This window comes from Clytia hemisphaerica, unplaced genomic scaffold, assembly GCF_902728285.1.
Source record: "Clytia hemisphaerica strain Z4C2 unplaced genomic scaffold, Clytia hemisphaerica genome assembly, whole genome shotgun sequence".
NCBI classification, from domain to species: Eukaryota; Metazoa; Cnidaria; class Hydrozoa; order Leptothecata; family Clytiidae; genus Clytia; species Clytia hemisphaerica.
In genome coordinates, this window is record NW_027103289.1 from 1,681,099 (window position 1) to 1,695,182 (window position 14,084).

The 14,084-nt window shown below is 35.6% G+C and overlaps 2 protein-coding genes and 1 long non-coding RNA gene across 3 annotated transcripts in view; all 3 read left to right on the forward strand.

Moving 5' to 3' along the window:
- Nucleotides 1-155: 155 nt before the first annotated feature.
- On the forward strand, nt 156-3,211 carry LOC136810214 (thyroid peroxidase-like; the record flags this gene model as incomplete). Its single annotated transcript, XM_067066787.1, has 3 exons — nt 156-294; nt 940-1,735; nt 2,316-3,211. Coding segments are annotated over 3 exons (1,263 nt in total), but the record flags the coding sequence as incomplete, so codon positions are not given.
- A 73-nt stretch (nt 3,212-3,284) lies between these two features.
- Nucleotides 3,285-4,251, forward strand: LOC136810008 (uncharacterized). Its single transcript, XR_010847047.1, has 2 exons — nt 3,285-3,400; nt 3,587-4,251. It is a non-coding gene; the product is annotated as an uncharacterized lncRNA (long non-coding RNA).
- A 9,284-nt stretch (nt 4,252-13,535) lies between these two features.
- The window catches only part of LOC136809997 (eosinophil peroxidase-like), a gene marked incomplete in the record, with an annotated part of 7,665 nt that continues 7,116 nt past the window's right edge, over nt 13,536-14,084 (forward strand). The window contains 1 exon segment of the mRNA XM_067066570.1: nt 13,536-13,635. Coding sequence (XP_066922671.1) covers nt 13,598-13,635 — 38 coding nt within the window.

The following is a 14,084-nucleotide window of genomic DNA, read 5'->3' on the forward strand; positions in this document are numbered from 1 at the left end:
CATTGAACAAAGAAAAAAAGAAGTCATTGTATTGCAATGACGCATAATCAAAAAAGAAAAAAAAAAAGACGGGGGTAAGTTGGGACAGAAATATTTTAGACGATACGCATCCCCTATATCAAATCATATCAGAGGGGATGCGTGCAGCCTAATTCTTTGCTAAAGGAAAAGCTTTATGTCAAGAGAAGAGACCGATTGAACGGCAACAAGTGAACGAATACACGTCGTTTGTCGATATGTCGAATATATATGGTAACAATGACGTGGTTGCTAAGCGGTTGCGGAGAAACAATGGTAAGCTAAACCTTGATTGTGTATTGAAGTCATTTTGATGTGTCGATTGGTATGTGAAAGAAAGGGGGGTTTGTACTTTTACGGCTTTGACGAAAAAAGAGGCGGGAAAACGGTATTTTAAGATCAGCAGTTTGCGTGATGGCTTAATCATGATATTAGATGCACGATACATAATGCAAAAATTAGGGTTATTTTGCGCTATTTTTACGCTATGACAAATATTAGCAATTTTCGTGATGCATGATGGAGAAAAAAATTTGCGTGATGTAATGCACCTTCAAAACTAAAATGAAACAATATTTTTGTACTATTTTCTATTAAAGGTTTTATTTAAAGTGTTCCCGTTTCATATCAGACACATATTTCATATCAGGACAGTTTCTACCTATTGTCATATTAGGCTGATATAAACAAAAAAAATGTTTTTCTTTCTCTCTTTCTGATCATGTTGCTCCACATCCGTGTCAATCCAATGTGAAAAAGCTTGTAAATTAGAATTGATGAGTAAGCAAACGATATCACTCTTATTTAAAAACAAAACCTTTAAACAAAACCTTTAAACAAAACTTTTAAACAAAACCTTTAATACGGGACACACTCAATGTAAATCCCTAACAAATTTCTATTTTTCTTTTGATTTGACAGGTAGTGGGGAGCTTATAACCATTGGTGATAACATGCTTCCATTTCTCCCAAACAAGCCTTTTTGTATTTCACTGCCTCAATGCTCTGATGCAGGAGATGTGGAGGTAGATCAAAACACTGCATTATGGTCTATTCATGTGGTCTGGGTTCGTGAACATAATCGCGTTGCCAAAGAGCTGAAACAATGTCATCCCGATTGGGACGGCGATAAGGTTTATCAGGAAGCACGGAAAATTGTGATCGCAGAATATCAACATATCACTTACAATGAGTATGTACCGAAGCTGGCGGATATTGAAAGATATAGTGGATATAAACCATATGTGGAGCCTTCCACCATTAATGCCTTCAATAGCGCCGCTTTTCGATTTGCTCATAGCACTGTACCCAATTTTTTCCACCGCTTGAATGCAAATTATGATAAAGCGTACCCAAGTTTAACCACACAAGAGATTTTCGGAGATTTACGAGGAGTCCGTAGTAATTGTATCGAGCCTTTATGTTTTGGTCTCATTGGAAATCAATCAACTCCAACTAATTCTGAATTCGCATTTGCTATTGCCAGGAAAGCCCTTTTACCTCCTAGTTTTAAGGGTCCCAGCTCCCACTTCGATCTTTCAGCAGGCAATATTCACCGAGGCCGAGATACTGGTATGCAAACATATGGAAAATGGAGAAAGTATTGTGGGTTGAGACCAATCAAGAATTTCCGACAGCTTCGACGATACATGCCGACCAAAGTTGCTAAAGGATTTGCTAAAGTCTATTTATGTCGGTGCATATGGTTGCACCTTATGTTTTGGATTTGATGTTGGTCAATTTGGTTTTGTCTTGATACCGATGTCGGTACTAATTAATAATTAGCTCTCTAATTTGTTCTCCAGCGTAGCGTCTCAACTCATTAGTGTTTCGCGTAGTCCCTTGAGACTTTTGATACTGTTTTTCTATTGTAGAATTTATTCTAGCCTTTTATATTATAATTAGGCAATTATGACGTAGCATTTTGAAGGCGTTTGACAGTGTTGCCTTTCGTGTCTGTTTTGTGTTCAAACTCTTGTACTGTAGAGAGAGGAGAGAAGAGAATTTTGACATATTTCAAGAAGAGATTTTCGTGCTCGAAACTAAAAGCAATTTCTTGTTTGGAAAGAATTTTGTTACATTGAGGTGAAGTTTTTACCACTGTCACGCCAAAGTGTTTTTAGTAAGTATATTTTTTCACCTAGACTTAGCTTTGTTATTGGACTTTAGCCTAGATTTCTTGATGTCTTGTAAGCAAATTTTTAGGCCTTGTCAAACATTTTTCTAAGCAAAACTTTTGTACTTATTTTTAGCCTGCATATCGAATGAATATATGCTGAGTCAAAACATCAAACGTGAATCGTTTACAACCACCCTAATGATATTGATTTGTTTGCTGCTGGAGTCTCGGAAAATCATGTACCTGGGTTTGCAGTTGGTCCTATATTTCAATGTTTGATAAAAGAGCAGTTTATGAATATGAGGGATGGCGATCGTTATTTCTACTTGAAACGAGGCGTTTTTACACCATCACAACGCCGCCAGTTGAAGAAAGTTACAATGGCAAGAATCCTCTGCGATAATCTGAAGGGTATGGTGTCCATCAACAAATATGCTTTTATTGAAACAAAATTGAAACGTACCTTATGTGAAGACATCCCCAAGCTTGATTTGCGTTATTTCTAGCCTTACTTATTTATTTGGCACCGTTAAACGTTAATTTTTAGCCCTGCGATGACTTGTGGGTAAAACCTGGAACACTGTGAAACATTCAAATTGACAATTAAGTTTTTGCCACCGAGCGGAGCGCAGCGGAGCATAGGTGGCGTAATAGTTTCGCGATGAGTGAGAGGTTAGTGAAAATTTTTGTCTGTTTGTTTTTTTTTGTCGCCTTTTTTTTCCGTATGTTTAGTATTCCGTAGTTTATTCGGGCAATACTTTTGGGGCGCAAATTAGGGCGTGGGTTTATCTGATATTCCGATGGCGTATTGGCGGCCGCCCACGCTAAAGCTCTAAAGGAGCGGGCCAATAGCGAGGTTAAGCAGGAGTTTATTTTGTGCCGTAAGCGCTCTATACCGTGGGATTTTCGCGGGCTAGCGCCAAACTCCTGAGGCTGCTTGTGTCCTGTGGATTTTGACCTGTACGTCGTTGGTTGGGGAGTGGATCTAGGCCGTGAAATTTCACAAAACAACGGTGTCGAAATCGCTTAGGATCTAAGGCACTTTTTAGCCTACGGAGATTGGACTGAATCAGTTAGGGTCAAAATCACCCGGGAAAATAGATAAACAAAATAAAATTTTTTTGAAATTTTTTTTTGAGATTTGAAATTTGGAGCTGAGACCAAAGAAAGCTTTTTAATTTACTTGTTATTAGATACTTTCTGTTATATTACAATGAATACACAAAAAGTGAAAGCATTCTTATCGCAAAAAAATGTCAAGATGTAAGTTGTAAATAAATAATCTTTATTACTATTTTATATCAACAACAGCAGACGTTTCTTTGCTGTTTCTGCTCTTAAAATAAAGTTACATGTCTAGCTACTTTTTTGTTGTTGTTCTGTCAAAATCAAAAACCAATAGATACTTTGAACAATATAAAACCAAATTTTTTATTTCTTATTTTTTAGTGTTTCTGTGGTGCCATCGTCATCAAGTAAACAATGTCATCATACCACTCAACCACCACAACTTCCATCAATTTCCCAACAACAACAAAAGAAGAAATCTCTATTCATATTTCCAACTTCGTCTTCAACTTCGTCCTCAACTAATTCACCACATCAGCCTGTCTTAAACCTTGCAACACAACCGCTCAACTTCATACCAGAAAGAAAAATTATCCCCAAAGAATTATACAACGTTCCATCATCTTCAAATTCAACCACCACCACTACTGCCTCTCCTTCCTCTCAAATTACTGAACCACCAAAGAAAAAGATCCGTTTTAATTTTGATAGAGACATTTCACTTTTTAAAGAGGTAACGTCATGTGGCACGTTTCTTCAGAAAAAAGGCACTCCTGCCAGAAGAGAAACCTGGGATAAAGTTGCTGAAAATATGGCCAAATTATACCCACAAGATGGGGAATACAAAATAAAACTGTTAGAGAGCGCGTGACAAATGAAATGAAGGAACACCGAAAAAAAAACAGTGCTGAACTTAAAGGGTCTGGCATTGCACCTGAGTACAATGAAAGGGACAATCTTTTGGATGGACTTATAAGTATGGAAGATGATTATTTGCATGAAAGAGAGGAGGAAAACAATAACCAAGCGAAAAAGAAGAAAGAAAAGGAAGAGAATGGAAAAGAACAAAGGAACAGATGCTTTGAAAGGTTTTCTGAGACTGAAAAAAGATTGAAGAAGGAAAAAAAGCCACGGCAGCAAAGGTCAGATAAAAAAAATTTGACAGCAAGGAGATGATGGATTTTGTGAAGCAAAAGTGGGATAATGATAAATTAGTTAAGGAAAAGGATCAGTCTTTGCTGGAAAGAGAAATTGCTTTGAAGGAAGAAGAGCACGAGAGGACAAATTTACTAATTGCATCCTTGAAAGAAACAATCCAGACTCAAAAAGCCTTGATCGAGAGACAAAACGAACACATTAAATTATTATTAAAGGAGAAAGAATCATAGGGTGACGTTAAAAATCATCTTGTGAATTGTTTTCCTTCTAATATTATTTTGATGTTTTCGTTTTGTATACAAACGTATTCCTTTCAAGGCTTTTTAGTTTAGATGTTTTGTTGCAAGTATGAAATAAGTACTTTTGTTCTCTCACTCTCTTCTTCTTTCAAAAAAGCTTCTCTTTCAAAAAATCAAGTCAAAAAATGGATTGAGAAATCATCTGTTCCATTTCCTTAATTTTATTTTATCATTATCTTCATCTTGAGGATTGTGGAAACCAGTTTGGATGCTTTCGCTTAAAGGGTACGCCGGATCACCATAAACACACAAACGATTCCCATTAACACCAACCGAATACCTTTCAAGATTGTCCAAAATCCCAGACTGTGCTAACAAATACGAATCATGGCGAGATCCTTCAAGTGGCCCAAAGAAGTTTGCTACCATTCCATTAGGAGTTGATATGGACTGAAATTTGAAACCGTGAACTCTTTTATGCCCATTGTACATCACCCTTTGCATTAATTTCGGGCGGGCTATGGGTCGGAGGGTTCCGTCAATGAATCCCCAGCAGTTGTCAAGTGGGCCTCCTTTGGTGTGGATCCTCTCGGCATAGTGTGTTAGACGCTCAGGAGACAGCCAGGGTTGATCAAACGATTCCAGCAAATGGATAAAGTTGGTGCTTATGTGGTCCAACACATGATTAAATATTACACACAATGTTTCTTTGGGTCGACCAAATTTGGGCATAAGATCAATAAACCTGCAAGGAAACGCCAAACGTCGTAACAACAAACACAATGCCTCAACTGAACTGCACCTCACTCTGTTATGTGTAATAATTTCATCTCCCAAACCAAAAGCTTCAACAAGTCTTATAATGTCAACTTTCTTAAATCTTGTATCCACTCGACACTCTTCCTCTGACCACGCATCAAAATCAAATGGCGCCCACCTCTGCAAAACTCTATCATTACGTGCATCATTTCTAACCCCAGCATTAGCAGCTATCATTAATAAATTAAAATCCTCATCTTCAAGCACACCTGCCAAGTAAGCTCCCACAAGTTCATCCACAACATCAACTTCACCATCATCATCATCCTCTTCATCACTATCATCAGCTTCATAACCACTACTAGAATCACCATCTTCGTTCTCACTGTCATCAACATCACTTACTAAAACCTCATCATCAGAAGACTCAAAACCATCACCAACATCAGAATCAACAACAACATCAGAATCAACAACAACATCAGAATCTTCATCATCTCCACTGGAACTGTCAAGAATCATTTCTTCTTCATTTTGATCACCAACAGCAAAATCAATCTCCATCTCTTCATGATTGGCAGCATCCATTTTAAAAGCACTTTATTCTTAGACGTCTGAATAAGTCTGAAAAAGAAAGCTTAAAAACAAAAACCAAACAAAATTTTTTGAAGCTGGAACCGAAAGTGAAAGGCGGCAAAACAAACATTACGTCACACGGCATAGATAGCCTCTCTGCTTAACTGTTTTTTTCCTTAATACCGTAACGTTATAGGAGTCAGGCTAAAACACCCCGGACTGAGCCTAAAACCTTACGGTACGGCACAAAATAAACTCCTGCTTAACCTCGCTAATACAGGCAGGGATAACTTCAAATTAGCCTATCATCTCGGAATATCAGCTAATTAGCCTAGAATAAGCAAATTAGCCTATTTCATACAGGCTAATTAGCCCATAATGAAGAAAAATTAGATTTTTGAGCCAAATACTAATAGTCGCATTCTATAAATCCTCAGATTAATCTCTAATCACTCAATTAATGTATATTCCAAATATCATCCCTTAATCAACTCCAGAATAGGAGATATTCAATTTTTTCTGACTGCGCATGCGCCGAGCATGCGCAGTATAAAAACTTCGACATTTTCGCGGAAAAATTTTTAAAATTTTTTATTTATTTTTTTTTGCACACGGTACAAGATCAGAAAATTAGCCTATTATCAGTTATTTAGCCTATCAGCTAGTTTTTTAAAATACATCTTTTCTGGGAGCTGAACACAAAAGATTTTTAAGTGGAGAATGTTCTTTGAAACATATAAGATTTGTTTTTAGTGAAAAAAAGATGCGACTATTAGTATTTGGCTCAAAAATCTAATTTTTCTTCATTATGGGCTAATTAGCCTGTATGAAATAGGCTAAATAGCCTATGATAGGCTAATCAGCCTATGATAGGCTAATTTGAAGTTATCCCTGCCTGTAATATACCATCGGAGAGGAATAGTAGTCGTCCTTTGATGTGCCGACATAAGTTTAGCCCTCATTTTCGGGGCCGTGCTGAACGCTCAAAAATTGTTTTTTTGAGATCTGGCGCCTCAAAAAGACCGTCAAATCACTGTCGTTAGTTACCACGTCATGAGTATGTCGGCAAAAATTACAAACAACATGGCTGATGTAATTTTCAAAAAATGTGTGCTGTATGGTTGTTTTTGGTTTCTTTTGATGGATTTTTTGTAGTTTAACTGTACTTATCACTCCCTGAATATTAGTTTTAGTATCCAGTGTAATTTCTGTATGTGCACCAACCCAAAAAATGTGTTTCTACCACAGAAAAGTTGATAATCATAACTTTTGTTTTTGTTTGTTTTGATGGCTGAATTTTTCTGCACTTTCTCAAATTTTATACCATTCAAAGACCAAAGAAACTAAAGCAGGTATGTTCCTATGGGCTTAGGCTTTTATCAGTAACTTTCATGTTGTTATCTATCTTAGACCGTCCTCCAAATATAACTGTTGTCCACCGGCCGACAACCAACAAACCGACTTCAGTGTTCGAGAACTGAAGTTTTTTGGATAAAATCTTTATCAAACTTCACAAAAGTGTTCATTGAGGGTTAGTATTCATTGCTCCGGCCTAGGAGCCTTTAATTCTCTCTTCCGACAAGGGTCAAGACATTTTTTGTTTGTTTATCTAATCCGATGATCTATTCCGATTTAACAAAAACGGATCACTGATTCCGATAATATTGTGATTTGATTGGCCGAAAAGTATTTAGAAAAAGCAAAGATGGCTATCGAAAGTGGACTTTAGCTGACTGTGTAGCAAATACTGGCAAATCTCAGTGAAAAATTGATCATTTTCATCCTTATTCATGATGTTTTGGACACGATTTATGAGAAGTTTGATGGTGCGTTGTACGTTGTACTGTATACTGAATTCAAATACGCGTGTTTCTCATGATTTTATGCTGTAAAAATGATCTATTTTGGACTTTTGGTCATTTTTCATGATGTGATGATATCTAATTGGTGGTTGTCCCTTTTGGATTTTCAAACTTGACAATGAAACTTTCAAACACACAGCCATTGATACACAGTATTTTTTGTGGTGTTATGTATGGCTGAAAATGATCCTGTTTTGGACTTTGTTATTGTCGTATTCATCATCAGCTGGCGACCGTTCCTTTTGATTTTTCAAACCCGACACAGATTTTTTACAAACATATCACTATGAGAATTCAATAAAGGATACTGAAACACAGTTCCTGTGTAAATTTTAACAAGATTGGAGAAATTTTCACAGTCAGACAGTGTTTTGGCTGAAAATTATCATTTTTGGACTTTGTTGTAATTTCATCGCGGCTGCTGCGTCCGTTCCTTTTGATTTTTCAAACCCGACACAGATTTTTTACAAACATATCACTATGAGAATTCAGTAAAGGATACTAAAACAAAATTCCTGTGTAAATTTGAACAAGATCGGAGAAATTTTCAGAGTATTATGGCTGAAAATGATCATTTTGGATTTTGTCGTAATTTCGTCGCGGCTGGCGACCGTTCCTTTTGATTTTTCAAACCCGACACAGATTTTTTACAAACATATCACTATGAGAATTCAGTAAAGGATACTAAAACACAATTCCTGTGTAAATTTGAACAAGATCGGAGAAATTTTCACAGTGTTATAACTGAAAATGATATTTTTTGGACTTTGTCGTAATTTCATTAGCTGGGGCGTCCGTTCCTTTTGAACATTTTTCAAACCCGAAACAGGTTTTTTTCCAAATATAACACTATTTATTACATACACACTATTGACCATTTAATTTGGTTTATCCTACTCTTCTCCAAGTATTATCCCAGCAGAAAAAATAATGCTTAGCTAAAAACCCGTGGCTTAATGGGATAAACTTTCGCGGGGATTAAATTTCGCTGATTTCGCGGAGTTGGGTGTCATCCGCAAAATTAAGTCTCAATGGAAATTTGGAAAGGCCTCATTCGCGAAATATTTCTAAACAAAACTCAAAATTTGTCAAACAAATACTTTTTGAATGTTTACTGGCATCAAAGAAGTGCTAATAATGTGTATTTCAACAACCAAAATGCACAATTTGACAGTTAAGTCACAAAATTTTGAAAATATTGCCACCCGCGAAATTAAGTCCCCGCAAAATTTTTAAATTTCGCGGGTAGGCCCAATCGCGAAAGTTTATCCCATTAACTAAATTTTATCCGGACAATCAAATCAACGGCGCATCATGGCTTCGCTATTGGCAAGTTTAGAAAAAAATAAATTTATAAGAACTTGGAAATATTCACTTCTAAATGTTTATCTCCTTTAGCTCCAATTTTGAAATTTTTAGTTGAGGATGAGTGGGCGGGGCTTATTTAAGCAAGAAAGTGCATGTGTAATCACTTAGAAGAGCTAAACTTCCAGCTGGTTTATTTATTCGTACAATTCGTTAAGATTATTTCTCATACTCGCTCTGCAATAGATTTATTGCTTTGCTTTCTGATCTGTTCTGATTAGTAGTTTGTGGGCAACGTTCGAACACAACTAACTCAACAAGCTCATCTTTCACATCTTTTAATCTCTAAAGCCGGAGCTTCCAGCGCAGCTGGTTTATTTTCTATAGCTTCAGTTTTTCTTTTAGTGTTGTTATAGACGATTATGACTTTTCTCTTCTTTCAGGCTTTTTTGTGTACAATGTTATTTCTATTTTGTTTTTGCTTCTGTGATCAGTTTAAAGAAGGAAAAATACTTATTTGAGTATTTCTACATGCCCTGCTCCTTGTGAAAAGAATGATAATATTTTGCATGATTCCTTCTCCAAAAAGTTTTGTATTTGAATTTATTTCGTGAAACCTTTTGAAGTTTTTTCTGACCCAAATTTTGTCGGCCATGACACCTTCCCTGTCCAAACTGCACTCGGGCCCATTTTTCTAAAAAATTACGCGGTCAGGCGAAATTCCGTAATGTATTTCTTCCAGCTGATGTTGAAAATTTTCCCGACCTTCAGAGCTTTAGCGTGTCGGAAGAAAATTTCTACATCGGGTGCCAGATAAGGCGTGGGTGTTTGGATGCGGGCGTACTACGGACAATATTCTAAATGTGGACTCACTCACAAAGATAAAAAACAGCGCTTTTCTTATTAATGATTAAAATACGCTAGTGTAAGAAGTGTAACCAAGCCTTTGTAAACATTCATCGTGAGAACTTTTTAATGGCTTTTGAAACTTGCTGCTGCTGTATAAATTTTTATCATGTTTTCTGGTCTTTTGTAGAGTATTTATAGAGGTTTATTATTCGTTTACTACTAAGTATTTTATGTTTGTGTAGTTAGTGAATGCACCAATAAATTGATAATGCTCATTAAGTAGTACAAAAAGAGTTAATTTTCCACAACAACAACACTAAAACAGCAAACAGCAACACATTTCTTCACTAAAACTACAAACAGCACAGGTATGATCTTTTTTTTTTTCCTTTCTTCACCAAATAGTTATGTGTTAAATGTTAACCAGTTGTGACAAACAGTCAGTTTTAGCAAGAGTATTTCCACGTGTTTCCTAGAAATCATTTAGTAATCATTTTTTTTGTAATCGAACTGTCGAACTATCCAACGAAATCAAACAATAGCTGTTCGATTACCGTGCCTGATTTGGTAAGAAAATTTTTTGATTAGTTTGATTATAAACTGTCATCAAACTTATATATTATATAAGTTTGTTGACAGTTTTTTATCTGATGAAGTTTGATTGGTGTTCAATGAGTTTGGTTTAAGAAAAAGTTCCAGCTTTTCTTCCTCGATGCCAGCCCAGGCGATGTCAACCGAACCCTATCAAACCGATTTTCGTTATCGAACTATCAAATTTCATCGAACGGTTAGGTGTTTGATTACCGAACCTGATCGAACAGTAATCGAACTTTACCGGAAAATCTTCAGTTTGATTAAAGTTTGATTACTTTTATCGCAGTTTGATCAAGTTCAATCAATGTTTTTGTAGCTCAAATGGTTCCCTTACAATCATTGGATTAGCAGAAAAGAGTTGTTCATGTGCTCCGAGAATGATTTGTAAACGAAAACCCTAAATCAAACACATCAAACATCAATCAAACCAATCGGACATTACCGGAATTTCTTGGTTTGATGACTGTTCGATTTGGTTCGGTAATCTAACAGTTCAATTGACATCGCCCGGCCGATGGGATGATAGATATTTGCCTGCTCTTTAAGTTTTTTAGCGTGAGCGTCTGCTAATAAGCCGTCGGAGATGGGCAACAAGGTAATAAATCAAGCTTCAATATCGAACTTCACCGATCTTGATACACCATTTGCTATTCAGGATTTTTATTTTGAATCATTAACAACTTCCCATTTCCGTACTAAGATTCTTGATACTTTTCTGGAATCTTTTCCTATATATATTTTACGGTATAACCAGCAAGAAATTGGGGAGGGTTCGTTCAATGGGATGCAGTTTCAAACAGTTATAAAGGAGTCATTGTTGTGCTTTGTACTTATTTAGATTTATTGCATATAGAAAAACCGCTTGTACTTATTTAGATTTATTGCATATAGAAAAACCGCTTAGCCCATCATTTTTATTTGGATGGATTGTTTATATTGTCATTTTTAAAACTAACCCATCATTTTTTATTATTTAGATAGATTCTTTACATTGTCATTTTTAGAAAAAAAGAAAATCTTCACATTTATTTTTTCAGTAACCAAATGTATGCTTATATTTTATTCCCCATGCATGTATTGTCTTATAATTGCCACTCTTAAAGAAAGTTAATCTCCTATTACAGAACTTTTTTTTCATCATAAAATCGACTTCCCTAAAATAATAATAGGGTTCTTCCGTCTAGAAATAAAAGGATAAAAATAAGTAAATGAATAAATAATAGTAATAATATTTCAACATATTATTTGAAAGGTGGCAGTTAGTGTAAGCTATATCTAGTCGGTTAAAGGCGACAAATCTCTGGACAAAGGAAATATCGCTCATTAAGAAACTCTATAAGGAGCACAGATCCGTTAGTGGATGCCAGCAACCTAGATAATGTGCGGTTAACAAGAATAATTAAACTTTAAGCGAAATTTAATCGACTTCTTCTCCTGCTTTAAAAACCACCTTTGATTGATGAAAACCTCAAAATAATTTATTTATTCATTTCCTCCTCATTAAAATATTTTTCAGAAAACAATTATGTAACATATACGGAAGCCCATTAGTGCCATTTATTTCCTTTAATTTTTTAACGACGAAAGTAAAAAATTGACGACGAAATTTAAAAATTGACGACGAAACAAAAAAAATTGACGACGAAACTGAGATAATTGACGACGAAACTGAAAATAAATTGTTATTTCGTTTCGTCGTTGAAAAAATGACGACGAAACTACAAAATTGACGACGAAACTGAAAATAAATTGTTACTTTGTTTCGTCGTTGAAAAAATTGACAACGAAACTACAAAATTGACGACGAAACTGAAAATAAATTGTTATTTCTTTTCGTCGTTGAAAAAATTGACAACGAAACTACAAAATTGACGACGAAACTGAAAATAAATTGTTACTTTGTTTCGTCGTTGAAAAAAATCGACAACGAAAGTAAAAAAAAATTGAAAATGGTGGCCCTAATGGTTTCAAAATGCAAATATCATTGATTCTGGTGGATTCTGAAGATGGATTTGATAGTTCTGGTGAATGCAATGCTGGTGAAGATGGTTCTTGTGAATGAGATGCTGGCAATGATGAACCAGAATAAGGATGTGATGATATCATTGGAACTAATCAATGATGAAATTAATATGGTTGGTTCTATCACCCGCACAATGGATTCCATCATCTCATCATGCTACAGCTTTGATTCCATCCTTCATTGATTCCATCATTTGCACCATTGATCCCATCATTTGCAGTCATTGATTCCATCATTTGCACCATTGATTCCATCATTTGCACCATTGATTCCATCATTTGCACCATTGATTCCATCATTTGCACCATTGATTCCATCATTTGCACCATTGATTCCATCATTTGCACTATTGATTTCATCATTTGCACCATTGATTCCATCATTTGCACCATTGATTCCATCATTTGCACTATTGATTCCATCATTTGCACCATTGATTCCATCATTTGCACCATTGATTCCATCATTTGCACTATTGATTTCATCATTTGCACTATTGATTTCATCATTGATTAGTTCCAATGATTCCAATGACACCGGTGATTCCAACAATCTCCACCATCACATTCTTATTCTGGTTCATCATTGCCAGCATCTCATTCACAAGAACCATCTTCACCAGCATTGCATTCACCAGAACTATCAAATCCATCTTCAGAATCCACCAGAATCAATGATATTTGCATTTTGAAACTATCAGGGCCACCATTTTCAATTTTTTTTCGTTTCGTTGTTGATTTTTTTTGAAACGAAACGAAGTAACAATTTATTTTCAGTTTCGTCGTCAATTTTTTAGTTTCGTTGTCAATTTGTTCGACGACGAAACGAAGTAACAATTTTTTTTCATTTTCGTCGTCAATTTTTTAGTTTCGTCGTCATTTTTTTTAGTTTCGTCGTTAAAAAATTAAAGGATAATTTAAATGGCACTAATGGGCTTCCGTAAACATAGCTTATCTATAAATAGGTCATTTTTTGTTACATATGTTCAGACAGGCGATATAGGTAAGGTAAGGCAACAACAAGGAAAATGAACTTTCGAAAAAGTCAAGAGGTTTTCCTAATCTTCTCATCTTATTTACTTATTCTCAGTGTAAGCAGTTCCTTAACAATTCCTTATTTTCAGTGTCCCTTATAAAAAAAGGTGTAGAGGTTATATCATTCAGTGCCGTAGCAACTGGGGGGGGGTGGCAAGGGGGGCTATGCTGCCCCAATAATTTTTTCAAAAATGGTTATTTTGTAAAATGCAAGTTTTTCTTTTTTAATTTGTCATAATTGTCTTTATGTGCATGTTTTGAGTGTATTTTTAAGCAATCTAGAGCTCAAATTTTTTAAATATGAAAATGCTTCCTACGGCACTGGTCATTTGATAATATTGAAAGACTGAAAGTTTCATAAGCCCAGGTCGATTTTCCGAAGGAGAAATGTGCCTAAGTTGTATGGGACAAGCTGGAGTTTTTACAAGCTCTTATGTGATTTGGTTGGTCGTTAAGATGTAATAAAAATAATCTCGTTCT